The 27,837-nt window shown below is 31.7% G+C and overlaps 5 protein-coding genes and 1 long non-coding RNA gene across 7 annotated transcripts; 3 read left to right on the forward strand and 3 right to left on the reverse strand.

Annotated features, from left to right (window-relative positions):
* Nucleotides 1–1,036: 1,036 nt before the first annotated feature.
* LOC107369264 (importin-13) lies at nt 1,037–5,467 on the forward strand. Its single transcript, XM_015937210.3, has 2 exons — nt 1,037–3,830; nt 3,948–5,467. Exons 1-2 carry the CDS (start codon nt 1,704–1,706, stop codon nt 4,803–4,805), a joined length of 2,985 nt encoding a protein of 994 aa, XP_015792696.1. The 5' UTR covers nt 1,037–1,703; the 3' UTR covers nt 4,806–5,467.
* Nucleotides 5,468–5,539: 72 nt separating this feature from the next.
* LOC107369282 (uncharacterized) lies at nt 5,540–9,411 on the reverse strand. Its single transcript, XM_015937239.3, has 3 exons — nt 8,731–9,411; nt 7,713–8,432; nt 5,540–7,550 (listed from the first exon to the last, which is right to left on the reverse strand). The coding sequence occupies exons 2-3, from the start codon at nt 7,949–7,951 to the stop codon at nt 5,702–5,704; spliced, it is 2,088 nt and encodes a 695-aa protein (XP_015792725.2). The 5' UTR covers nt 7,952–8,432; nt 8,731–9,411; the 3' UTR covers nt 5,540–5,701.
* A 491-nt stretch (nt 9,412–9,902) lies between these two features.
* LOC107369308 (uncharacterized) lies at nt 9,903–12,090 on the forward strand. Its single transcript, XM_015937272.3, has 3 exons — nt 9,903–10,310; nt 10,482–10,976; nt 11,071–12,090. The coding sequence occupies exons 1-3, from the start codon at nt 10,308–10,310 to the stop codon at nt 11,821–11,823; spliced, it is 1,251 nt and encodes a 416-aa protein (XP_015792758.1). The 5' UTR covers nt 9,903–10,307; the 3' UTR covers nt 11,824–12,090.
* A 557-nt stretch (nt 12,091–12,647) lies between these two features.
* On the reverse strand, nt 12,648–13,607 carry LOC107369348 (uncharacterized). Its single transcript, XM_015937315.3, has 3 exons — nt 13,408–13,607; nt 12,877–13,314; nt 12,648–12,764 (listed from the first exon to the last, which is right to left on the reverse strand). The coding sequence occupies exons 1-3, from the start codon at nt 13,525–13,527 to the stop codon at nt 12,696–12,698; spliced, it is 627 nt and encodes a 208-aa protein (XP_015792801.1). The 5' UTR covers nt 13,528–13,607; the 3' UTR covers nt 12,648–12,695.
* A 537-nt stretch (nt 13,608–14,144) lies between these two features.
* LOC107369263 (uncharacterized) lies at nt 14,145–27,717 on the reverse strand. 2 transcript variants are annotated; one of them, XM_015937208.3, is made up of 4 exons: nt 26,550–27,717; nt 17,714–19,973; nt 17,341–17,465; nt 14,145–14,981 (listed from the first exon to the last, which is right to left on the reverse strand). In XM_015937208.3, the coding sequence occupies exons 1-4, from the start codon at nt 26,961–26,963 to the stop codon at nt 14,772–14,774; spliced, it is 3,009 nt and encodes a 1,002-aa protein (XP_015792694.2). In that variant the 5' UTR covers nt 26,964–27,717; the 3' UTR covers nt 14,145–14,771. The 2 variants fall into 2 exon arrangements, with proteins under 2 accessions (XP_015792694.2, XP_089125100.1); XM_089268974.1 differs by lacking the exon at nt 14,145–14,981 and adding an exon at nt 15,723–16,227 and having other exon boundaries at nt 26,550–27,555.
* LOC107369374 (uncharacterized) lies at nt 19,886–21,680 on the forward strand. Its single transcript, XR_016199697.1, has 3 exons — nt 19,886–20,028; nt 20,142–20,225; nt 20,497–21,680. It is a non-coding gene; the product is annotated as an uncharacterized LOC107369374 (long non-coding RNA).
* Nucleotides 27,718–27,837: the final 120 nt, after the last annotated feature.

A 27,837-nucleotide genomic window follows, 5' to 3' on the forward strand; every position in this document is an offset into this window, starting at 1 on the left:
ACACAATGAAAACATAATTATTATACTTTCTATTAGCATTACAAATAAGCCAAATGGATTAGCATTAGATATCCGAACCTAAGATGCTTACAATATCTGTATCTGTTGTATCTAATCTTGAAAAATTGTATCAACTTTTATTGATCCTTTTTTAACCTTTTACCTTTTATGAAAACAAAATGACATTTCCAAACGTTGAACCTCCTATTTTTTTGTCAATTTTATCCTTTATTCATGAAAATTTGTAAATAATTCATGACAATCTTTAAGATTTTACATTTTTTTCTATGCTTTGATTGTTTATTTACTTTCCGATTTACTTTTTCTCTTTTCTCTCTCTCAATTTTTCAAGCAAACAAAATACAAATACAAACACAAATACAAAAGATTTACATTGAATAATTTTTGCCCAGTTTTTTCAAAATTTTACCTTTCGTTTTTAAGACCGTGAAATTGACATCATCAACAACAACAACAACTCCAACAATAGTAATAATGATAATAATAATCTTAATAACAATAAGATGACAACATTTAAAAGACATAAAGTCGAATGTTATTCTGTGTTAAAAATTCAATAATTCATTTTTCTGTTGCATCTTACATACAATTGAAATAAAAACAGGAAAATAACAATAAAAAACTGGCTTTGGATAAGCTCAGTATTTATACTTTTGCATTTTCAAAGTATTATTTATATTTTATCGTTAACTTCACTAATCTCTTACTGAATCATTTAAAATCGATCATCATCACACAGAGAGAGAGAGAGAGAGAGAGAGAGAGAGAGAGAGAAAGAAAAAAAACTGTAAAGAATTGGCTTCTCTAGGCAGCAAATATCAGTATCAGTTAGTATATCCTGTAAGTTACCAAAAAGCCGTTGAGCTGAAGATGTAAAAGATGATGTTGAAGATGAAGATAGAGATGAAGATGATGAAGATGAGGAGGAGGAGGCGAATAAACGATGTCACAGTTTGAGAAATGAAAAAGAGGAATAAAAATGAAGAAAAGATGCAATCATTCTTTCCCCTTTAAACTCTCCTCTCTTTATCTCCCTCTTTTAGGCCGTTACTCTTGTTATTAAGTGGGCCTTGAGGCTTCTTAGGGTGTACTGGGCATAGAGTTTAGTCCCTGGGCCCAAAAATTAGACTCTGACAACTTACCCGTCATCTTTTATCTTCCTCTTTCTCTCTCTCTCTTTCTCCTCTCATTTCTGCTTCATCTTGTCTTTTTTCACTCTTTCATGTTTGATCATCTCTGCAAAAGTAGATTATAATATGCTCCCTGGAAGCTAAATCGGGTAGCATTAGAGTTTGTTGTGTCTTTAATAGATAGCAAAATTGTAATTTTATTCAGAATTTGATTGATTATTTATTTATTAAGTGTGTAAACTGTAATTTATGCGAATGCAGTCAACAATTATTTTTTTCTACCTGTGTTGACTAATTTTTCTTCAAATTATCTGTGTAAATTGGTTGTTTTTAGTTTTCAATTAGGTTTCTCTTTTTTCTCTCTCTTTCTCTCTATCTATCTCTTATTTGTGTTTCACCAGCATACCGGGTAACATCATCTCACTTTTTCTTCATCTTTATCATCATTACCTCCAACATTAGTCTTCTATTTTTCTTTCTCAACATCAACATCATCGCCATTGTTATCATCATCATACAGTTAAATTTGTTTTTGCAGTGTATTCTAACCTGATGTTTGACCAACAGCCTACCGGGCAACAGCAATGCCCGGTTATCGAACCAACTGTAGAGAACATTGAAATGCTCATCTATGAGCTTTATTATTGTGGGGAGAGGAATGTATTCGCCAACAAACAGTTGACTTTGTTCCAAAACTCAAAGGAATCATGGGATTTCTGTTGGTTACTTCTTTTACCCAATAAACCTGTTGAGGTTCAACATTTTGGTGCCTCTTGTGTACATCATAAAATAGCCAAATGCTGGCAAGAATTGGATAACAATGAGGAAATTAAAATTGCACTTCGAACTAAATTATTGGATACTCTTTGCAAATATATGATGGATGGTAACCTACGTATTGTGCAAACTAAATTATGCGTCGCCCTTTCATCCTATGTCATTCGAACTATCAACAATTGCTGGCCTACGGCGGTCTGCGATCTCATTGAAAATTTGCATCCCGGAAAGTTGTCTCATATACCGGTTTCTAAAGTCATTAATACCCTTGTAGAGATACTCACAGTGATACCTGAAGAGTTCAACTCAACTAACATGTCATATACTGAAAAACCCATTATTCGTCAATTATTTATCCAATCAATTGATCATGTATTCAGTGTGATTAAAACGGTCATGGAACAAGTAAGTCTGGGCGCTGATGTTAAACACATGGCAATAAAATGTTTCTCCAATTGGTCCCAAAATTTTGGTTCCCTCATCTTAAGTGATCTTCATGATACCATTCTTAACCTTATACTCAATGAAATTAGCAATGAAGAGCTGTCAGTTTGCTGTGTTGAAGCTATAACCAACATTTATTCTCATCCTGAAATGCATCGGTACCCCAATACGGTTCTCAAGCTGATTGACAAGATAATACGATTTGAAGATCTTCTTAATTCAAGTATTAAAGATCAAAACATGTTCCTTTCAGGAACTCTGTACAACCTTTACATCAGCATTGGTGAGACCCATTCCCGTCTCCTCTTGAATACCATCATTGACCGTGAACAATGTCGAGAAAATATCTTAAAACTGCTAAGAATTATCTTACAATGTTCAGCTACTGCAGGCTATTATCCAATCGATGAAACTTGCAGTGAACAAGCATTCAATTTCTGGTACACTTTTCAAGATGATATTATTGGCAGTGAACAAGAAAAAATTCCAGCCTTTCTAGCTCTATTCAACCCACTCTATCATTCACTGATTGATACACTTCTGGTCAAAGTTCAATATCCTCCAGATTCTGTTTATTCAAATGACTGGACCAGCGAGGATAAAGAGAGTTTCCGGTGCTATCGACAGGATATTGGTGACTGTCTCATGTACTGTTACAATATGCTTCGAGTCTCTATGTTATCTTCTCTCATGTCTCATTTTACTTTATCACTTAATCACATGAACCAAAGTTTGACCACTGGTTCAGATAAACCTTGGCAATATTTGGAAGCTGTCATGTTTGCGTTCAGCTCTATTGCAGAGAACGTCGATATTACAGAAAGTGTTTATATTACTAAATTATTCGAGTCACTTAACCTGATTCCCTTTAATCAGCTCAAATCTCCTCGTCTTATTGCTACCATAATGGAAATGTTTGGATCTTACTGTGAGTGGATCTATAACCATCCTGAATTTCTTCCCGGTGTTCTCTCATTGCTTCTAATGGGACTAAAAAGTGATCATATTGCCATCGTTACTTCGACCATGGCTCTAAAAGATATTACTCGTGAATGTCAACCACTCATGGTACCTTATGCTCATCAATTATTGACTGCGTGTGAGGAAAGTTTACGACAAGAATCTCCTTTGGCATCTAAGGAACGATCACGTTTAATGTGTACCATTGGTCAAGTTTTAACAGTCATGCCTCATGATTATGTTATGAACTATTTAAATGTTATTCTACCTCCGATCCTTCATAGTCTTCAAGAATCTCTGGATCCTAAAATCTCAACCTGTAGTAATCTACCTTCAGTTCGTAATATGGTCGTTGCCCAAATTAACATGTTGACAATGCTCTTCGCTACTCTCGATCCGGATTTTAAACAAGTCGAGCCTGAACAAAATGAGCAAATCAAAGTCAGATTTAAAGAAGAAAAAAGAGAAATACATCCCGGTTTTCCAGTTTTCAAAGAGGTTTGTAATCGAAATTATCATAAAAATAAAGAAAAATCTATTGTTATGAAACTAATATCATTTTTTTGTATTAAATTTCTTATTATTTCAATTATTTCATTCATTATCTAATATTAGATTCTACCTCTACTTAATGGAGTTGTAACTAAATGGTCGGCTGATGAAGCAGTTATCGATGCCGTCTCCGATTGTTTTAAACGATCCTTAGCAAATCTTCTTGATCACGTCAAACCTTTAGTTATGGACATAATCTCTATGATCAACTCAGTCTACTCAATTTCCTTTCAACCTTCTTTACTTGACATTCTGAAACAAATCATGATCCTATTTGGTACTGATAGTGACCTTCAACCTTACCTGATACCTTTCTATGGTCAAATTTGCAATTTAACAGTTGCACATTGTGCTGATGTGAGACAGAATAGTTCCTTAATTGAATACTTTTACTCAGTGGCAGGGTTAATAATGAAAAAAGTTTCAATTGTTCATAAATCAATGGACATTGATAGTTTATCTATGTTTCAATGCGCAATGGCTGCTCTGATAGCTGCAGAGAAACCAACCGTTCGAGCTGTGACCAGCTTCATTACAGAATTTATCAACAAAAGTCGGGACCAAGAGCAATTACAACGAATAATCTTATCAGAAGGTGAATCATTGGTGGGTCAAGTGTTGAACGTAATTGGTGGTGATTGTTCGCCTCGGATAAATGTCGATCTTATGTCGGACATCTTAGTCGCTCTCAATCAAAAATATCCAGAATATATAACTCGTTGGCTATCTGTATATGTAAATAAGCAAGATTTTCCAACAGCCAAAGCATCAATTGGAGCAAAAGAGCAGTTCGTCAAATCAGTTCTTCGAGAGAAACGAAGTAAACGTAAAATTAAGGAAATTGTCAATGAATTTTCGCTAATCTGTCGTGGTCTAATTGGAACTGAATATGCTCAGCAACAAATTAAACTACCTTATTGAGCTAAATAAAGAAACCAAGATGAAAAACTTAGATGCGAATCCATGGATCCAATAAATAGACAATGACTATAACTAGACATGGGTCATGATGAATGCGCCGATCAAGAGGGAATAAAATGTGTAAAATTATAGATATAAATATATTACATATTTATATTTACACAAATCTCGGTGTTTGATAATCGAAAGCTTATTTCAACTGATATTTTTTTTATTATCAGTCGTGTTCAACTAGCATAGAAGATTATTATTTTACATATTTTGCACTTTTAAGATACTGAATTATATCGAGGCTATCTTTAAATACAAGGAAACAGGAATTTTATTAAAATTTTGTGATTTTCTTATGTATTTGATAACAATGATTTAACCCTTGCATTATCGCAACAAAAGCTTACAAAAAACAAACCATTTGAACAATTCAATTTTTCATTTTCGATGTGTAAAATTTTTAAAACTACCTTCTCTTACCGGTGAAATGAGTCTTATACCCCTAATCACTTTAGATTTTCTTATTATTTAATCACTTTTTGTTGATCAATTTACTTAGTTTTCTGTTTTGATCATTTTTTTGATCGTAACTGTGGAGGTATGATTGTAAATCAAACTCCCTTTCAAATTCCTCCTCTTTCATTAAAATATAAATATAATTGTGAGTTTCATTTTTGATCACACTTCTTTTCAAATCTATCAATCTAATTAAACTCAATCCAAATTAAAATCAAGACTAAAAATAAAACAAAAATATTTAAATTTAATGGTCAATTAAATTAATTGTATTGATAAAAACACAAATATTACTTTGGTACAATTCTTAGTCGATTAAATTTGTTGAAATAATGATTTTTTGAAATATTATTTTACTTTTCATATTAATATTTACCTTATATAATAAATTAATACTGTCCCCAATCTTCGGGATCATAACGATCAATTGGACTATCCAATTCTCTGTTTGAATCTAATTGTGATGGAGATGAAGGTGATTGTAATGATGGAGGTTGAGCTGATTGAGAAATCATTGGTTGTCGATTTTGTTGATAATAATCATTTTCCATCGGCCAATCATTGTTATAATTGGATTGAGCTGGAGGAGTTGAATCGTCATTTTGTTGATCATTTGAAATTGGATAATCATTTGGTCGAGAGGAAGAATCTTTAACATTATTAAAATGATATTGTTGATTGCGCTTCCCATAATCTCCATCATTAATTGAATTAATGTGATTCTCCATGGAGTTTGGTTGTGATTTGTCTCTCATAGATCGTCCATAATTGTCCAGATAAGGATCTCCAGTCAAATCAAACTCATTTATTTGATCAGGAAGAGGGCGAACTCCTGGTTCGGTTCCAGGATTCAATGGAATGGTAACCATTGGTGTAGATTCAAATGGACTCATCGATGGTTCATTATAACCATCGCTTGAGTAAGGATAATCCATTGGTCGGTCTGGAATTGGTGTTGACTCTTTGGTAAACTGGTTCAATGGTTTAGGAGACAATTGGTCAAATCTCTCATTGTCATTTCTCTGGTTTTCATCCTCTTCGTTATTATCCGGATTATCTATTTGATTATTATTTACATCTGTTTGTTCATTGCTCGTGCCTTGGCCATTACCTGATGAATAATAATCATCAGCATAATCTTGAGTGTAATCTGTTTGTGGTGAAGGTGGTAATGATGTTGATTGAGATGATTGATGGTTCCCCTCTTCATAATTGTTTTGTTTTTGTTCATTAGACTGATTAGGTAATTCATTAGCTGGATAACCATCACCATAAACCGGTTCTTGCCCACCAGCTTGATAATCATTTGCATCCTGGTTATGATAGTTAACAACCTCCTGTGAGTCTGATGGATAGTTCAGATTTGGCTGTGCAACATCATTCTCAACTTGTTTACCCTGATAATCATTATAATCACGGGGATTTTGATAATCTTGATAATAATCGTCATCAATTCCACCTCCATTTCCTTCATCTACCGTTTCGGTCACTCCATCACCTCCAGGTTTATTAGCTTTTGCTTGATAATCTTCTCGGTAATCAGTATTGGCAGGATAGTCTGGCCTATCATAATTGGCTTGATAATTTTGACCATAATCTTGATCTGCTGGTGGATAATCAACTAAGCCATTTCGACCATCGTCAGGACCAGCCATGTTGTTGTTATTAGCATTGTTATTTGGATTTCGTTCATCCTCTGGGAGAACCTCCGAGTTACCATCATTCTGAACTTCAGTTGACGTTGTCATTTTAATTGTATTCTTGTCTCCGTTGGTATTAGTATATGCTGGAGGCCAAGGTTCGTGTAAGCTGAAATAACGATTATCACGATCATCAGATACTTGAGCTACACTTGGTATCGGTTGAATTGGAGGGAAAAATGAAGGTGAATTGGTTGATACTGATGGACGTGATTGAGATAAATGCATCGGTGGACCTGTTGGGACTGGTCCAGATAAAGGTAAAGGAGGTGGAATAGGTGATGAAAGGACAAGAGGTGGAGGTGGAGGTTGAGCTTGAGAGGATTGTGAAGATTGACGCTCGTTAGAAGATGGATGAATAGGCATGGGAAGACGGTCATTGTAGCTTGGTGGAAGTGCATAATGAGTCGGTGGAACCGTTCGAAATCTACTGTAAAAATTATTTGGTGTTGGCTGTAAATTGGGAGCTGGTGATGGTACATGAATAATTGATCGTTGAGTCATCCGGTAGCTTGGCATGGATGGATCTTGATGGATTCTGGTTGGGTGAGTAAAACAATACAAAACAATACATAAAGATTGATTAATGAGTTGCGATGATCACACTTGATGATAGATGGATTAACCTCTTAACCATTTAATAGCCTCATTAATGATAGGCAATAATATTAATGGCGTCATTCATGGATAGTATACTTACGGATATAAGTAGCTTGGATTGACAATTGACTTTTTTAATTTCATTGGAATCGGAATGGGAATGGGTGTGTAAATTATGGAAGACTCTTCATCATGATCATCGTCACCTCCATCATTCCCATTTTGTACCACAATTGTGTTGGATTCAACAAATTTATCTCCAGCCCAAACCAGCTTATTAACACAGATGATTGTTATCGTTATACAAAAAGAGAGTACAAAGTTGACTTTAATATACATTTTTGATTGAGATTTGTGGTTATAAAGAACAGCAAATCCAAAATTGATTAGTCTTTGAGTATATGAAGAGTGTAGCTTGATGCTTTCACAGATACGCACAAATCTTATAAAATTATATTCCAATGGTAGTCCATTGGTCAATTGATTCTAACTTTTGTAGGATAGCCATTTACGGTGAAAGATGGTGAAGACACATATTGATGAGAAAATGGGGAAAACGATCAAAAGTGAAAAATAGTAACATAGTTGAGTTATAGTTTCAACAATTGACAATGCACATTGAGTATTGATCACTAAATGAGGAAAATATTTGATGATTTTGTACCAATAAATGGATTGATGATTGATGAATAACGACTGGTTGATGTAAATTATAAAGTCACTATTAGGTTTGGGTTATTTTTGGTCACCAAAAGTAAACTGTGTTGGCAAAAGAAGAGTCGAAAGTAAGTTGGACAGTCCTTCTTTCGTGGAATGTAAACTGTTGAATGAAATCCAAATTGTATAATGAAGACAATCGAATGAAAAGAAAAAAAGGAAGGAAAACAATAAATATTAATGATATATTATTTAGAGATGGGATGGAAGAGGTGATAAATGTTTTGATCCTGTAATGTGAAGTACGCTCTGATTAAGAAATAATTTTACTTTGAGAATTGAAAATGATCAGCTGAGAGTCTGGTAAACAATATATTAATAAGATTAAAGTGTAAATATGGTTTTATCAAGACAATGAAAGGAGAAATGACAAAAAAAACTTAAAATCATAAAACACGCACCATAAACAGTTGAAGCTGCTGCATGTTGTGGTTAGAGTATAGAGACTATAAAGTAACAACTTTTTAGATTCGCATTTCGAAATTGAAACTATTTTTATGGGATCAAGAGTTTTAAGGTCGTCAAATTGTAATAGTCATAATAATGATCATGAGTAACCTTAGCTCATCAAACCAGTGAATCGGAATGAATTGGAACTGGAAGGAAAAAGGAAATGGCACTGATAATGTTTATGGCGATGGATAGGAAGAGATTTCATCAAGTATGTTCACTTGTTGATGGACACATTCATTACTATTGAAATGGTGATGATAAAAACAATGATTTTATTATTAGCACATAATAAACATCAAATTGGTCAAGGTACATTTAAGTCGACTATTTAGGTTTGCCCATTACCTTGCACGGTCAATGATGTTGACCTTATCACTGTAACCATATCAATTTAGACACAGATGTATAAACATATCTTGTAATGCTATTCTTTAATGGTAGCTTTATTTGGATTGTATAAAATAATTATTGTCACAATACATTATAGTTTGATCTACATACATTTAGAACCCTTGTTGAATTGTTAACACAATTTTACAGGTTTATAAGTCCAGAAAACTGAAATAGAGTGAATAAGAAAGAACAAATTTATCGAAATTTCTTAAATTGTCAGCTCATGTTCAATTCAAGTGTAAGGTTTATGCTCACCAAATTAAAATAAAATTTACAATAATTCTTCACTCATCGACGAGAATTATGATTACATAAATAAAACAGACCAATAAATTGCAGATATGCAATAAGTTTTACATTAGTTATTAATAATTTGGTTGGATTACACACTAAATTGTCTCCATAGATGATTTTAAACTTGCGATTGCCATTTTTCAATGAACATAGAGTCAGATGAAATAAATTAAAGGTTAAATTAAAGTAAGGTTACAATAACTATGATAGGTTGAACAAGTTATAAAAGTAACGAGAAAATTTACTTAAAAATTCGAAAAAAATTTCGAGTTAAACATGAGTTGACCTTAATTAATTGAGATTAACAATTTGCAATTATAAGTTAAATTCAAAATACGAATTGCAGTTTTATCATCCATCGTTGACAGCCGTGAGATGGAGCTATTTAAAAAATCATAGCTCCATCTTGTTGTTCTTGTAGGCTTTAATCCTGACTTGATTGAAACCTTCGAGCTTTGAAAAATAAAATGTGTCAACAGAATTCTAATCGATTAATCTAGTGATTTTATTGTGATTCTTTTTAATAGTGATTTGTAACTTTTTGCGTTGTTAATCAATGTGATTGATTGAACCATTATTCTACTGTTTTTTTCTAACTAATCACAACCATTGTCTCAGACCAAATCAGCTCCAAGTCAACAAACAAAAGAGTTGCTTGGAAACTAAAGTCAAAATTAATCTTCTTATTTTTAAAGGGTTTAATTTGATCTGGTTTTTGTTTTGTTTTGTTATTTTCTGGATCACATCTTCATTAATGGGAAAAGTCGTCAACACATCACACTTTAGTTCTTCAAGTTGATATATTTTGCGTTCGTTTTCTGTTTTTGTATTTTAAGTTATGGTAAGTTGACACAGTGAAATGTTTTGTTGTCACTTTTTTCTCCTTTCCAGCTTTTTAATATTGCTACATTTTACTTTTTTGGTGCTGATACCTTTCTTTCTTTTTCCTCTCTCTCTTTCTTCTTATAATATCTTTTTATTGAATATTGTTGTTTTGTCTATCTATTTTCAGGAATGTAGTTGTCACTGTGAATCTTGTGTTTATGAATGCAATGGTTCTAAAAACGGAGATTCTGTTGTTGTCCAACTCTACCAAGAGATCGAAAATCTTAAGCGTCAAGTTGCTGAGCGAGATTACCACATTGTTCAAATGGAAACCTCAGTAATGGACCATGCCAAAGAATACCCAAATGGAGAATTTCAGGCTCTTCAAGAAACTCTCCGATTTTGGCAAGAAAAATACGATCGACTCTCTGAAAGCCATAGAAAATTACAGAAAGTGAATCAAGGATTAGAGGATAAATTGCTTCGTATTGTAGATAAATTCGAGTCAGAAAAGACCACATTAACTCAAGATATTGCTGATTTAACTAGTAAATTAGTCGAAGCAAGAGTTACAATCAACGAAATAGAAGAGGAAAATGAACACTATAAAAATGATTGTACTTTAGCTGCTAATTTACTCCAGTGTAAACCTTCGAATTTTGTTTCTTACAAGGTTAACTCGGTATGTTAAACTTACAATTTCTTCCTTTTTTCTCATAAATCAAAAGTTGCTTATTTTTGGATATTTTACTAAACTAATGTTTTCTTTATCACAGCTGCCTGCTGATCTTCAAGAGAGAATACGCAACAATTATGCAAATAATAGTCTTGGCAAACGTCGAAGTTTAAGTATAGGAAGTGGTATATCCAATAGCATCAATAAAGCACATCGAGAATCCGAGAGCAAAACTGGTAATGGTAAAACCATTAGAGTTCCCATTTCAACATTTCCGCCAACGGCCATGGTTTATTCCGTCAATAAGGTTGATGAAGAAACTAAAGAATCCGGAGGCAATCAAAGTAATGGTCCTGATCATGTATCTGCTGCTATCATAGCTAAAATATTAGAAGAAAGATCAAAAGAAAGGTTACTCAAAAGTGGTTCTCGGTATCAGAAATGTCATCAATGTAGACAACGTTGTATTATATCACCTTATTATGATGCATCAACACAAACTTCAAATAGTATTGTAACGCCTGATGATTGTATAACATATCCTTATGATTCTGATTATTGTGATAGTCTAGTTGGTAGCAACGGAAGTTATACAGGAATATCAAGTGGAGGTATCATCTCTAGCCATTCCAGTGACCTTAGGTCTGAGTCTTTCTCTACGTCATCCATGTCATCTTCCCATCATAATGGATCTTCCCCAATTGGTATAAGTGATCAATCAGCCAATAAAAGCAATAATCACTACTCACCGAGTAGTGCCTTCAACAATATATCATCCAACAATGGTTTAGTCTCATCAACCAAAGTAAAATCATCATATAAAAGTTACTCCAATGAAACGATGATCATTTAAAAGATATAAAATTAATATATGATGTAATTCGAAAGATAGAATAACTGGTCGCAAACTGGTTCATATAAGATAAAAAATTATCATTCAAAATACAAATGTAACTTACGAACGCTGATCGTAGTTACATCTCTAAGACTGAGAAGCGCGAGCGATTATTTTTGAAAATTTAATTATCTTTCTGCTCTAAGAAATTATAATTGTTATCATGGATTGTATATTATAATGCTGTATTGAATTGAAGCAATAAAATCAAATTTATTTAGCTAATTTATGTCTATTGACTCTGTTTATTCGTCATTATCATTTAGTTTTGATTCATTAAAAGAATTGTTTCAATGCAAATAAAATAAGATTTTTATGTAAAAATTGATGATAGATGATAAAATAGAGCTTCATAAAAAATTCAACAAATAGATTAGATGAAATGATTGGAATGAAATAAAAACAATCAACCAACTGGGACAATAGAAATAAATGAGAACTACCAATTTTTAGTTAATACCACAGAATTAAAAATTACTATGACTGAAACCAGAAGAAAAAGTTAAAGCTTATGCTCATTATCTCAACATAACTAAATACTAATGTAATATTAATTATAATTAATAAATTGGTTTCTATTAATAATTTGAAAGATAGGTAAATATTTTAGCTAATAAAAGGGGCTATGACGCAGAGTGAAACTTTAGGAAGATTAGCAGGAGGCGAGAGATGTAATAATTTCAATAGTTTGCTAGCTAATACAAAATTTTTAAGAAATCCATTTGCAGATCCAGATTCACATTAATATATATAAGTGTAAAAATAAATAAACACAAAAAATATTTCTTGACAAACTCATATTTAATTAATTTCTCAGAAATTTTACAGATTTAACGGTTGGATTTAGCGACACGTTCCAATTCGTCCTTTTTCTTGATAGCATAACTGTTTGATGATCCCTGTAAAGTAAAACAATAAATTAATATATCATGGAAATTTTAGAGAATAAGGATTTTTCTCAATGATTGCATATTTGAGAAACAATGAGATACTAGAAGTAAAGAGACTAACCTTAGCGGCATTGATCAATTCATCAGCTAAGCATTCGGCAATAGTCTTGATATTTCTAAAAGCAGCTTCTCGAGCACCAGTACATAGTAACCAAATAGCTTGGTTAACCCTACGAAGTGGTGAGACATCAACAGCTTGACGACGAACAGTACCGGCACGACCAATTCTAGTTGAATCTTCACGAGGACCACTGTTGATAACAGCATCAACTAAGATTTGTAATGGATTCTCTCCTGTCAACAGATGGATGATTTCAAAAGCGTGCTTAACAATACGGACAGCCATGAGCTTTTTTCCGTTGTTTCGGCCGTGCATCATCATTGAATTAGTTAATCTTTCTACTATGGGACATTGAGCTTTCCTGAAACGCTTAGCAGCATATCGACCAGCTGAATGAGGGAGATATCGTGCATGTTTCTCTTTGACTGCGATATAATCCTAAAATAAAAGATGGAAAGATTAAATACCGGCACTCATTTGATGATAATTTGTTAGGTTTGAAGAAAATAGATTGAAACTCGTGGTACTTACAGTCAATGAAATATCGGAAACTTCAATATCGGTAGACGTCCATCGACCGAAAAGTTTAATTTCGGGTTGCTCAGACATAACAGCCCCAGCTAATCCTGAACCATCGGCCCAATCATCCATTTTTAAACAATTTAAATTAAATTTAACTAAGGAAATACGAAACAAATAGAAAGATCACTCGAACACCTAGTTTGAGGTTTTCAATCTTATGTTTAGTGAAACCAAAACTATCTTCCTTTTCCGGGTGGTTGCTAAGGCAACAAAAAGCACCCTCTATCCACCCAAACGCGCGATCTTTAAATAATAAAATCAATCTTGCTTTTGAAACGAAAATTAAAAAATGAATTATTGAATTGATTTGCTTAATTGTGATTAGAATCACTTGGAAATTATAAAACTAAATCACAAAACTTAATTTTCCAAATAGTTCACATTCAATAAGTATATTCATCTTTTTAATTCACAGCCGCTTGAGATTCCGAGATTCTTCAATTTTATTTACAATTAAAAATAAATTTCTTATTTTTGATTTCAATTTCGCTAAAATTAATTATTTGAATTCAGTTTCCGATTTATCTAATCATCCAATAACTAAATTACGCCTCTCCTTAAAGCCGGGTTAAATTGAAAATGTTAGATCGCATTTTGATGTTTACATTTTGTTACCAACCTCGTTTTGTGAAATTACACGAAATTATTGATCGATAAAATGAGATTTTCTCACAAATTTCTCCTGATTTAAATTCAAATTAATGTTTCATCCATTTTTGACATAGCATAACATACATCATTTGAATGTTTATATTTAAATCACTCACAGAGTTTAACATTCAAAGGTTTGATTTGAAAGCTTCCATTCCATCTTTAAGATCATTTAACATACGTTTTGTTTGAAATCGACTATCAAAATTCTAATCATATGAATCAGGATTCTTCAATTTTAACAGGGAACGAAAGGGACAAAAATTGTGTTAAAAAATGGCATCAATAAAAGGTCAAAGGCAAAGACGAAAACAGTTAATTTAAAATGACTAGCAAAGATTGGAGTTAAGCTTAGGAAAGTTGACAAAGATTTGAATGATAAACACTGTAAATTCAGTATTACATCGCAATTGAATTAAACATTAGAGTGTTTCTTTTTTTATATTATAAATCAATTAATCTTATTTATATGATTAACAAAAACCACAGACATATTTAAATACATGGATAAAATCCAATTCATTATAACTTTTATAATCTCAATGAACGAGGAAGAATAATGAAGGTTAAGTTGAAGATGAAGATAAATATCCAAATAATAGTAATGAACATTTCGGAAACAATTCAATGAGTTATCCTGAGGTTATCCTTGTCCAGTCAGATCAACGTGATTTAAGTAAAAAATTTTCAATACAGGGCTGTTGGTAACACATTGGAGATACTTTTCGCTTGTAAAAGGTCCGTCTTTGCCTCAATGGCATCAATATCAGTCTTGAAGCTGTTTCACATGAAGATGAATCGTTACAAGCAAGGCGACTTTGCTCCAGAAATCCCATGTCACAATCACTAGATAATAAGCCAAATAGTTCACCCTGCAAACATGAAGAAAAAAATAAATCAAAATTAGTCAAAATCATTAACACAGTGCAATAAATTAAAAGTGAATAGTTAACATCAGAAGCGTAATTCTTGTATCTTTAATGGGTTTTGTCTCAATTTGTGATTAAAGGTTGAGTTACACTAAAATCCAAATACATTGTTTCATTTCAATTCAATGGGTAAGGATAAAAGCCAAATGAAATGGATTTCAAAGATTGGACCATTTCATATTTTCAATATTTTCTTGCAACAAATCAGATTTTATCCTTTAAAGACTTGATAAATCATCCATTTTTGTCTTCCTCAACCAGAATTGTCTTGGTTAAATGATTTTCACCAGATATTATCTTTGAAATGAAATATTTTTCAGACTAAAAATAAAAGGATTTTCCTTCTTTCCAGCTTTTATCATTTATTACAATGTAATACTGTGTCAAATGGATTGGAAATGAAAATGAAGATTTACAATTGATTCTGATTTATTATTGTCTGTGATCATGAAGATTTTATCTAATAAAAATGAATTGCAATCAATAATTTTTAATATCTGCTGAAAAACTGGAAAAACTCAGCTGCCATGTTAACATGCACTAATTTAGTGTTGATTAGAGCAGATTGACTGATTATCGCGAAACAGAGTCTCATAAAGGTTATGTAAAGACAAAAAGTAGGCAAAGTAACTGAAAGCTATTAATAATCAATCAACCTGAATCAATTGAGAGAGAAAGATTAAATTAAGATCGTATTAATCGAGTCAATAATTGAACAGTTTATGTAACAAGCAATTGATAAACAAAGGGAAAAAAGATTTACAAAGAAAAGTCATTGAATGAATTAACTGAGCAAAATTACAATGAATTAATCAATTGAATCATAAGGTAATGACGATGAAAAACTGGAATAAATTGGGTGAAATAAACACAACAATGAAACTGGCCAATGATACCTAATTAAATGGTTAAAGCTTAAGCTCATCTTTATTTATTCATCACCAATATCATTCTCAATGTTATTCCAGGATTGACTAGTTTTCAAATGAATAATGAATCCTTTATTCATGTACAAGCTTAAAGATGATTCATGCATAATTCAACCTTTCCTTCAATCTTTATAATGTTATCTGATGAATGAAACGAAAAAAACTGCAAATTTTTCAGATCAGTCTGTATTTCATTCTTTAGGTGATCCTCAAACATCACAACCATGTATATTCAATTTTTCAATGCTGAGCCATTGGAACTGTAATTGATATGAAAAAAAACGAGAGTAAAATAATAAAATCAAGATTGATGTGAAATGCTGCCAAACAACCAGAGCTGAAGGAATCCAAGATATGAAATAATATTAGGAATGAGAAAAATTGATTATTTTTTTTTGTTATTTCCTTTAATTTCAGTTACTTTCTGCTTGTTGCTGTTCCTGGTGAAATACATTATCATGCCACTGATTTATTTGTGATACAAATATAATTAATTATAATCTAGTTGAACGGGAATAAACGATAAATTATGAACATCACAACCTTTCTTCCAATGGCATTCCAACGTGAATCCATTTCACACACAAAAGAGTAACATTGATATAAATTGAGTTTATACAGATCTGTCCATCAGTTTAGATATTTTGATGTTTTTATCATTTTTATCAATATATTTGAACGAAATAATTTGAAATAAAAACTAAAATATCTGACACAGCTAATATTTGAATTTGAATTGTTTGAAAAAATATAATGAATTGTGTATTTTAGGTTAACCGATTTCATTCTTGGTATTCTGGTCAAGTTAGTTTTACTGTGAATACCATAAATACCGTAAGTCCACATGACTTTAAATTGAAAAGGATTTTAATTGTAAACTGATTGATAGTGTCCACTTATCCGCTTATGATTGTATTTGATCAGGTTGATTAGAAGTGAGGGAAAGAGTGAAATTGGATATCAAAGTGTAAAATTAACTTCATCAGAAAAATTTCAATCATTATTATTGCTTTTTACAATGAACGAGTTGATTTGGATGGAGTCAATTCGTATTATATTTCACTCTGGTTCAGACGATTTGAAAATCGATGGAAATTTGAGATTGTGTTACTATTATCATGGTCAAATCGGTTTATTTTGACCGTTAAAATGTTAACAAAAAGTAAACCATTTGCAAGAGTTGACGAAAAACGAGCCAAGAGTAAAGACTCTATCGTCAATTTTTATCACCATTGATAGAGAAGCAATTTTTGAACAAATTGTTCCAATTCTTGAGATACAAACGCTTGATATCAATTTACATCACTTAAACTAGAACTATTATCAACATAATGAGAGTAAGCACAAAAAAATGTTCAGTTTCAATAACTTACACATGAATAGCAAACTTCATGCCAATTACAAGCTCGGACAAAAATCTTTTCCAATGGGCCACTGGGAACAATATCTTTAACAGCTGAGCAATCACTTGTTAACAATTGAATTGCCTTACAATCATCTAATGGGAAATTAGTCAAAATATAAAAAAACATTGATTTATGAATAATGCTGAATGTAACTTTGTCATTTGTCTTGAGTCGATTGTTTTGGTTAGCATTATTTTAAATCTTATTTACTGGCATTGGAGTCTCTGGACACCGGTCAGCTTTAGTTGATAATAATGATTTAAGATTAAAAATAAGTCTAACCAAATCTGTAATAAGCAAAAAAATTTGATCAAATAAAAAAAGTATTAGTGAAACTCACCCGAATCATCTGGATTTGAACTATAATCTTTAGGCTTCATTTGATCATGATGATTATCCGACAAATATGGAGTTGATGGTTGATTTAATTGATGGCCAATAATTCCAATTTCCTTACCATTGTCTTCTATATTATCTGAGAAAATAATTCCATCATCTTTATCAAAAATGGTTTCCTGATCAACTTCATTATTATGGGTGTTGTTGTCATCAGCTTCATCGTCTTCAGTGGACATTTTTTGCATTGTCTTGTGTAAATCAGTGAGAGAAATTCTCATATCCTCCAAATCGTAGGCAGCATTCAACCTGGACTCGATCCTGTTTTTCACATTTTTACCACCAATATCACCAGATTCACTGTCTAGGTTAGATTTAATTAAATCTAAAGCTTCCCAGATCAGGGCTTCTTCAATCTTTTCCAGTTTATCGTCAACATCCGTGAATTTAGCCTCTTCCTGAGTAATTAAAGACTCATCGACTCTTCCAAAATATGGGGTTACACTTCGCTTTTTTTTATTAACATAAATCCGTTTACTTTCATCAATAGTTGTTTCCAACAGTTCACCATCATGATCAGATGATCCATTGACAATCAGCTCATCCAATTTGCTATCAAGCCTTTCTTCATCAGCATTGGCTAATTGATTGGGCGGGGAAGTTGAACTTGTTGATGGAGGATTTTGATTACCATTTTCTGGAGTTTCATCTCGTTTTTTCATGTTATCTGGTGAATTAGTTGAAGCAGTGTCATTTAAAGGATTTAAATCACTTAAGTCACCAATTGAGATTAAACCTTCAGCAAATTCCTCCTCAAAGAAAGTATCATTGGTTCCCGCGTCATCACTTTCACCCTCCTCTAATCCATTGATTGACTTTTGCTGTCCTTTGGATAATCCTTTGTTTGAATTACTGTTCATTTCCAATTTTTCACCATAACCTGATCTTTTTTTATCAATCCCTTTATCATCGATATTTTTACTCTCCTTTAAATCATCAATAATTGTAAAAGGTTCTAAAGTGGCCCCATCTTTTTTTACTATGCGTGTAGGAGCCTCGTCAAAATCTTGAGTATCAGTCTTGGATATTTCATCAGGTTCACTTAACCTTTCATTTATATTGTCTTCATTGTAAGTTTTTATAAATTTTTTATTACTATCACTATTGTTGTTGTTGTTATCATCATCATCATTGTTATTCAATAGTTCACTGTCATCCAAACCAAGCAATGCCATCTGATCAGCAGTGAATCCCCTTTTTCGCCTTTTGACTGACAAAGATCTCATTAATGTTCTTGTTGCTTCATCAGCTAACCATGGATTTGCCTGGACTACCATTGAAGATGCAGAAGCCTGACCAATTGGTCTATATTCATCATTAATTTCACCTTCAAAGTCTTCCTCTTTATCACTTTCACCACTATCAGCTCCTGTATCCATATCATCATCATTGGCAAACACATTGTAACCGTCAACAATATCATCATCTCGTCTGAAACCAAGATTACCGGATTCAACTGAAGGTGAACCAATTGATCTTTTGACAATATTTTTAGGTAAGTCAACGTCATTAAAAAATTCCTTCATGCTTAACTGCTGTTTATTAATTCCAACTTTCGATTTCTCCTTTCTATTTAGGTTCACACTTGGATTACGGAGCATTTCAGTTTTACGCAAATTTTTCGCAAAAGAATGTTTCCCGTTATTTATGTTTGACTCGGATTTACTAATTACTTTGGAATGGTTGATCTTTGTTAGTGTATGGTTTGATCGATCAGAATCTCCCTTCACAGCCTGTCTATGTAATGGAGCTCGAGACATTAATGACAACTCTTTTCGGTTTAATTTTTCTTGCTTTGTCTCTCCTAGTTTCTTGGGTGGTATTTTAGTTAATTTATGATCTCGAATTGTTGCTGGATGATGTCCAGTTTCTGGTACCGATTTGGGTTGCGTTTCTGCTTTAACACGTGGTTTTGTTGACTGACTGGTTGATACCCGATTAGACTTTTTATGACTTCTCGATATACCACTTCGATTATTTCTTTTCACCAGGACTCTCTTCTTGCGATCAGCTGACGGAATGTATTGTAAAAGAGCTTGACCATGTTGAGATTGATCCTTTTCTAGGAGGTTGGCGATTTTAGCAGCCAATATCTGTTCGTAAACATCCGATGGACTCAAATCCTCAATTTTACCTTGAAGTGAAGGATATTGATTCAAAAATCCTGGATCAGGATAGATTTCATATGGAATATCAGATGTATACTGAGGAAAAAAAGTCAGGAAAAAATCAAATTAATAGATCTAGATAATTTAACAGGTAATCTAGCAATACAACATGTTATTCAACCATAGTCTATACTCATTGATCCATATAAACCTTTACTTGTATTTAGCATTAACATTTTTTTTATTTCTCTATCTTTTTTTCAGAACGTTTTAATCTGTTCTCAAGGTTTGCCTGGTGTAAATCAAAGGCCTGAAGTGAATTTAAAGATAATCCTTTAGAGTTATCAAGTAAATATTATTTGTTATATTTTCATCTTCTTTTTCATATGCTCATTTGATTGTATTATCTTTCCTCTAAGGTAAAGTTTACTCTCAGCAAATAACATTTAATCACTCCTGATAAAATTAATATAATATGGTTATTGCCAAAACAAATTATTCTTGATGAAATTGTTTCAAGGCAACCCTATCATACGTTAACTTGATCAGTTTTCATTATTAATACTGTTTGATACTTTATCTAATTCCCATTTTCTTCATCTTTTCTCCATTTCTATAGGTTTCATAACCGATCAACTTGAACAAATTACTTAAATTACTGGAAATCAAAGGGTCATATAAGTCAACCACAAGTCAAATTATCAAGGACAACTGATTAATAAACTCTAATAATGTGTCCTTCAATTGTAACTATAAGAGAATAGGAATAATCAGATGGATAATTGAAACAATTTGATTCAATATTGTGATGCCATGGACCAAGTTCCCTGTCAACAACCATAACAACATTGAATGATCAAACCTACACAAATGAAAAAATAATCATTTCAAATCTGGATTCTTATCAATCAACAATGGATAAATCTCATTTAAATCATACATAATGTAATTTGTATTTAACCTGTTGTCAATGCTGGATATTGATTTGTTCAATTTACCCAAAACACAATCATCTCGGCAATAATTATAAACCTCATAAATGATCAACATCAAATTTTGGCAACTGTTGAATTGTTAAAATTTGACAGCCAAGGAACAATCAGACACGATGTTTAAATCTTGGAAAATTGCATGTCTAATGATTGTTATCAAATTGTTCCTGAGTAAACTGGAAAACCATGTCACTTAATGATCAACCAGATTTAAAATCACACAACCAACAAGGATTTTGTTGAAACCTTTTATTAACTCTTAAATTCACCAAGAAATACATGAAAACTGAGCAATTTTTTTCCTCAATATGCACCAAACGAAGAGAAAAGGAGAAAAGTATTTCATGTTGTTACCTTAATCCAGCTTATTTTAACATCTATCAGTACAACTCTTTTACTTTTCTCCATGTTTTCACTGGAAACATTTACAAACACGAACAAAATTAAGCTTACTTGAATCATCAATTTAGCTTTACTTTTTATCTTGTTTCATTTTGTTCCACCATCTCAGATGATGAACAAAAATGATGAATGTGAAGAGCCCATGAATATTATCATTACATTGTTACAACTAATCGTAATAATAGCAATGATAATATTTCTCCTGAGTTTTCTGTTATTTAAGTTACATTCAGTCATTTTACATATCCAATGATGTGTATTCACCATGTTTGGTGAAACAAAACACAAAACAAAAAATTATAACATTTATAATTATCATTTCTTTCAACTGATACCATAACTCATTGGTTTTACAGCAAAAAGATCAACATTGTTTCATCATTAAATATATTAAATGATTAATATTGCACCTATCTTGAAGTAACTCAATTAAATATTGATGAACGTCTGAAAATGATAGATATTGATGTTAAATGGACCAAATAATGTCATTGATTATCAACAAATTTGATTAAAATTACAGTCACTCAATGGGTTCTTTCAGCAACTTCCTATTTCCTTACCACTTAAACTATTCAAACTCAATAGCCATCAACAATTTCAAGTGATTATTACACTAGATTCAATGAAATATCAACAATTCAACCCTCAATTAATCCAGTTAATCTAGAAAAGATGAAACAAATCATAATTTTCGGGTAAAATCGTCTTAAATTCATTCTCAACAATTTACATTTTTGGATGTCTATTCAATACAATTTAGAGTTAAATTGTTAACTTCAATATTAAATGATCAAATTGCAATTTTATGATCATCTTTATAACCCAACAATGAAGTGAACACTTTTGCATTAAAGGTCAATAGTAAAGTATAAATAATTCAATCGATTTATTGATCGCTTTTATTGTGTTCATCATTAAAATAATGAACTGAACAAATTAATACCTTATAGCAAGTTAATTGGTTGATGTTAAAGGCAAAATTTACTGGCAAAAAGGGCGATCATTAAAGGTATCGAATAATGTTGATTTGCTAATTTTAATTAATCAAAAAATTATGAATGCAGCAGTTTCGTTTCATTTAAAATCATTAATTTGATTATTCAGGTTTCACAATAAACATTTACAATGAAAATGGTCAATGAATCGTATACTGAAATCACCTCAAGCTGTTGTTCAGATTCAATGTTATCATTTGCGAGATTAAGTTTACCCAATCGATTGTCTAAATATTGATTGAGACTAATATTTCTTAAACTGGTTAATGCTCATCATTACAATTGTTCATGATTAATGTTCAGTATTTCAATCATTTAAAATGTTAACCTTTTACATTCAATTTCAACATAGTGTTCAATAATCAATAAAACAATTAAGGTTTACATTGGAATTGCGTTTTAATTTTGAGCTTTCCAAGTTGTCTTTCAGAGAATGGCATAAATGATCGATTTAAATGATCAAATGGTCTTTTAATATAATTATCTGATTGTTGGGTTAACGAGAAAATGTATTTTACTTTTACTTTACCTAATCAAGATCTAATCAAATCTATCACTTGATACTTGTTGACCTTTTTGTATAATTATTTTGTTGGCTGCAATTGTGTTCAACTTGAGAGTCAGTTGATTAATAGCATTTGTTTTTGTCTTGTTATTTTGTTTCTCAGAGGCAATTAGATTAATTGTTGAAAGCAAATTTAGGTTAAATTGAATTTAAACCAAGGCATTGTGTTGATTAATCCTCGTGATCAGGTAAAGGATATAAATCATGAAAAGGTTAACATAATTTTTAATAAGTTCATTGCAATGTATTCCGAGACTTTAAATGATTGACTTGGGGTAATGAAATGAAACTGAACTTATTGGAAATTTCACCACAAAATTGGATGCATGTTAAGATTTGCTTGAGAAGCAAATTGAAACAAATTTATTGAAATGAAATATTGATTCAAATTTTTAACTTGCTTCGGTTGTTTTTAAATAACAAAATAAGATATTGATTTTTAATTATAATTTTGAAATATTAAACGAAAAAATTGAACCTGAAGTTGCTTTCAATGCTTTAAAAAAGCATAACATTAGGTTGAACAAAAGCAGTTAAAACAAGCATAGACTGTTTAATTAATTAATAGATAGTTAATGATCAAACTGACTGTTTAATTTGAGTTTTAATTATTTCAATATGAGGGGAATAAAGCTTGGAATGGCTAAAAATATTGTTAAAGCTAAAGTTACAATTGAAAGGACAAAATTGGGTTTCAATGTAAAAATGTTGAGGAAAGTAAGGCCAACATCATTTTTGGATAATCGGTTGTAAAAAAGTATAACCTGAAAATACAATTAAAGGTAATAATGTTATTAAAACTGTGTCGGTTAAACCTGGTAATTTAGGTAATTTGGTTAATTTGTATTTTACCTCACTTCGGTAGATTGCTGATCTCATTGGTAAGGATAATTCATAAAGTGTTTCCAACTCTTGATGGCAATTTTTGTTCAACATGATAGAGTTAAGAGTCAATACAATGACTATCAGGGAATCAAACAGGAAAATCAAAACAATACTAATAATGGTTGTTTTTTCATTTTTATGAATAAATAAACCCAGTAATCCAAACAAGTAGGCACTAATAGAGTTCATATAAAGTCTACAGATTTCATAGCGAGCAAATTGGTCAAATTTTAACGTAGACTGGATCAAATAGCTGTAATAACAGCGCAATTGTCCAAGCTGATCAAGTGACGGTCTTTTACCGTGTAAATCAATCAACTGTTGATTGAAACATTTGAAAGATCCATTCAAGATTATAATACCATCGTAAATTATATTGAATAGATATATGGCACCAGAATGAGCCAAGATGGCTAAAAACCCTAACAGCAAGTTAAACACGTAATCAATCATGTATCTAGACAAATAGGATTTTTCAATGAAATACCTGCGATCCAATGCAATGAAAAACAAATCATAAACTAGATAATAATATATGCTGGTTACAAGCAAGATGAGCTTTTTAACGAGACGATGAAATTTAACATAACTGTTGAAGGTTGGATTGTGATCTGGACAATTTAAATTGATAGTTAACCCATTGGATGAATCAAGAAATGACCAATTCGTACCGAAAAACATGACAATGGCAAGGCCAATGTAACCCAAACAGTCTCTGCTTGCTATTACAACTGCACTAATGTCGGTGTTTTCGTGTGAAATAGGTTTGGTTACCAAAACCATCAGTAAAAGGTAAATACCCAAGAATAATGAACTAACACCAGATATTTTTGGTATTAGTCGATGTTTCTGGTTGTGTCGATGGACTGGTGGGTTGTATAATTGGTTGGGATTCAATAATGAATACATTGTAACAATTGATTGACTCTTGGTAACTGTTTTGGGTAAATTCATTCGTTAATCACCTCTCTGGTTAAATTGAGCACTTAGTTAACTCAATGACTTGCACGCTTTGACCAGTTTTTAGGTTAACCAGTTTATGTGTTGACTTGATGTGACAATGTAATTGAGGTCGATTTTGATTATCAGTTTTAATGCCAATTTGTTTTTTTATTATCACTCCCAACCAGAATAGTCAATCTATTCACTTGTTATGAGACATAAACATTGATTTTTAATCAATGTTTATCAATCAAAGGTTTTTTTTGTGTTAGTGATTAAGGTAATACAATTATCAATCTATTCTGGTATGAATGGTGAATAATGATTAATCTGTTGATCATTCATTGTGTAAATGGTTGTGTTGGAAGCATTAAATGAAACTTGGTTTGATTGACAATTGTTCATCTTTCATTACAATTGATTGCTATTCAATTGATTTTATCATTTCAATAATAAACCTTTTGTTTTGGCTGTTTTTCACCTTCAAATTGATATTATTACCATGAAATAAACCTTGACCATGAATGGATTAACCTAAAACAATGGTCTGGTCATTTTTAAATGCAAGTTAATGGTGAAAACTGGGTAAATGGTAAACTGGTAAAAGGTTTGGGTAAACCATTTTTATTTTGTTTTACAGATTAAAGTTACAATTTCAGGCTGATTTAGACAGTTTTTTTCTCATGTAACCTTTCAGACTTGCTTCTCAGCATGTTAATCTGATAATCAATATCAGCATGATTCAAGTTCATTGTGCCATCCAAATGTCACAAATAGAAAGTGAATAGAAAATTATTTTTCAATTGTTAACATGAAACATGATCAATCATCAAATTACAATTCACATTTTAGTTTTCATTTGTATTATTTACATGGCAATTTTATCTTTGATCAATCAATAAATTCTGGGATCTAAATGATCACATTGAATTGATTAACAATTGCTAATGAAACCAGTTTCTCATTGCGACACAATCAGCTCTTTTAATCAAATTAACTGATCACCAGGTTAAACCAAATTTGATTGTCTCATTAGCTAAACGAGATTTAACGAGACTGATCCAGGTTTACATGTGCGATTCAATTTTAAACATTTCAATGTTGCTGAGCATTGCTATCAAAAGGTAAACATTTAATCAATTCAACATCTTAATTGAATGATTATTTAATCGGTGAAGGCTTGTTGACCCAATTTTTTGGGACTTACAAAGGTTAAATAAAAATTGTTTGACATAGATAAACCCTGAATATGCTTCCTACGCTTGGAAATGCACTCTGATAACCTTTTAAGGAACTTGTTTGGGTTTTGTTTTGCTTCTAGTTCCAGTGTTATTAACCATAATATACTTGATCTAATATTGAATTTAAGGTGATAACACTGAGAATAATCAGTTTAACCATCAGTTTGGTGAAAAATTAACAATTAAATTGAAAATCAGTGAAATGGAAGAGCAAGAAAATTGTAAGTTTAAAGGCTTGGAAATTTTGCTTCAAGTGAATAAATCTCTTTACAAAAGCTGTTGTTTATAAGTCTATTGAATTTGTTAAATTCAAAGTAATTACAAAGGATGAATTTAAATTTTGATAACATTCATAATAGGCTGTTAAAAATAGTTGAATCAATAAAATCACCAAAGAATCACTATTCTGGTTTCCTATTCATTAAGGTGAGCATTTGCAATTGAAAATTTTGCCGTAAATAGATATTTTTGTATCATTTATTGATATTTGTATCAATAGATTTCAACAGATTTCATTCCAGTTTAATGAACTTTTTTAACATTTATATTTAAATATAGCTTGGAGTTTATCTGGACAGACATTGAGCATAGATTTGAAGTTGATATTGATTTCTGGTAATTTATTAATCATATTGTTGACTACTTACCTCCAATGGGATATCCATTACAACCTCATCTTGCCTTTTGTCAATCTCATTGAAAGGTGTCTTAGGTGAAATGAGATAGTTAAGGTTGGCTTTAAACTCATCTGGAAGACTCTTATCAGCCATTGAAGACGATATTGTTGGTGGATATCGATGGTTGAGTGAATAATGTTGATCCTTTGATGATCCACCATGTTGTTGGTGATTTAAATTACGGACAGCATCACGGATTGATTTTTCTTGAAGTAACCTCAGTTTGTACCGGTTATAATTATTAACATTATTATTGGAAGGCAACGATGAATGTAATTCAGTTAGTGAGAGGCAATCAATTAAATAACCATTTAAACTAATAAAATAAACCAAAGTGAATGTTGAGATGAGGAGAGAAACCGATGAATTTATGAACATAAACATGTTTAGTCAATACAATCAATGGGTTGGTATATTAGCAGGAAAAAATGTCAACAACACTTTGATCCAAGCCAAGTATGAATAGTAACACCAACCAAATCTTAATGGGAAAATCAGATTCTGGTTTCAACAATTTATCTTGTCTAATATCATGAAGTTACAGATTGCTATGATTGAAAAGGTAGAAACTAGGGATTAAATTGTAATGTTATAATCACATAGAGATGAACTAATAAAGGTGAAGATGATTAGACAACGGTTTAAATCACAGATGAAAAATAAAGAGACTTTTAGATGAAAGGAAAAAGGTTTATGAAATCAGATGATTTAGGGATAGTTAAGGGTTTGTACAATTGGCAAATTGAAACATGAAAATATAATGAAAAGGTTATGAGATGGCAAGATGATAACAGTTGGTAAATAAGAAGGTTATGAAGACAGAGATGATAGACGATGTTAAGACAGAGAAGATGAAAACGTTAAGCTATGTAAAAAAGGCTCAGAGTTTCATTCTGCATTTATGTATTTCTATAAGTAATTTTGTATGTATCTTTTTTGTTCACTTGAAGCTGACTGAAGTTCACACATTCAGATGAAAGTGTAACCATGGAGTGATAAATTCTGGGATTGAATCAGTAAAAGGTCGGTTACCAGGGCAATGTTGGATGAAAATGAAAAAGATGAATGTTGGGTTTTGAGCTTTTCTTTCGCCCACTTTTTTCTCTCTTGTCATTCAGCTTTGCCTTTTCTAAGAGTCCAATCCTTTCTGTTTGTATCTTTCAATCAACCTGATGATAAGATCGATACCGAATTAAATGCCATGCTCTGTCCTATTGAATGCCTTTGAACACAAAAGCTCATCACTACTTGAATATTA

This window comes from Tetranychus urticae, chromosome 3, assembly GCF_039701765.1.
Source record: "Tetranychus urticae isolate SD_2017Ah chromosome 3, NJAU_TeUrti_SD_1.0, whole genome shotgun sequence".
NCBI classification, from domain to species: domain Eukaryota; kingdom Metazoa; phylum Arthropoda; class Arachnida; order Trombidiformes; family Tetranychidae; genus Tetranychus; species Tetranychus urticae.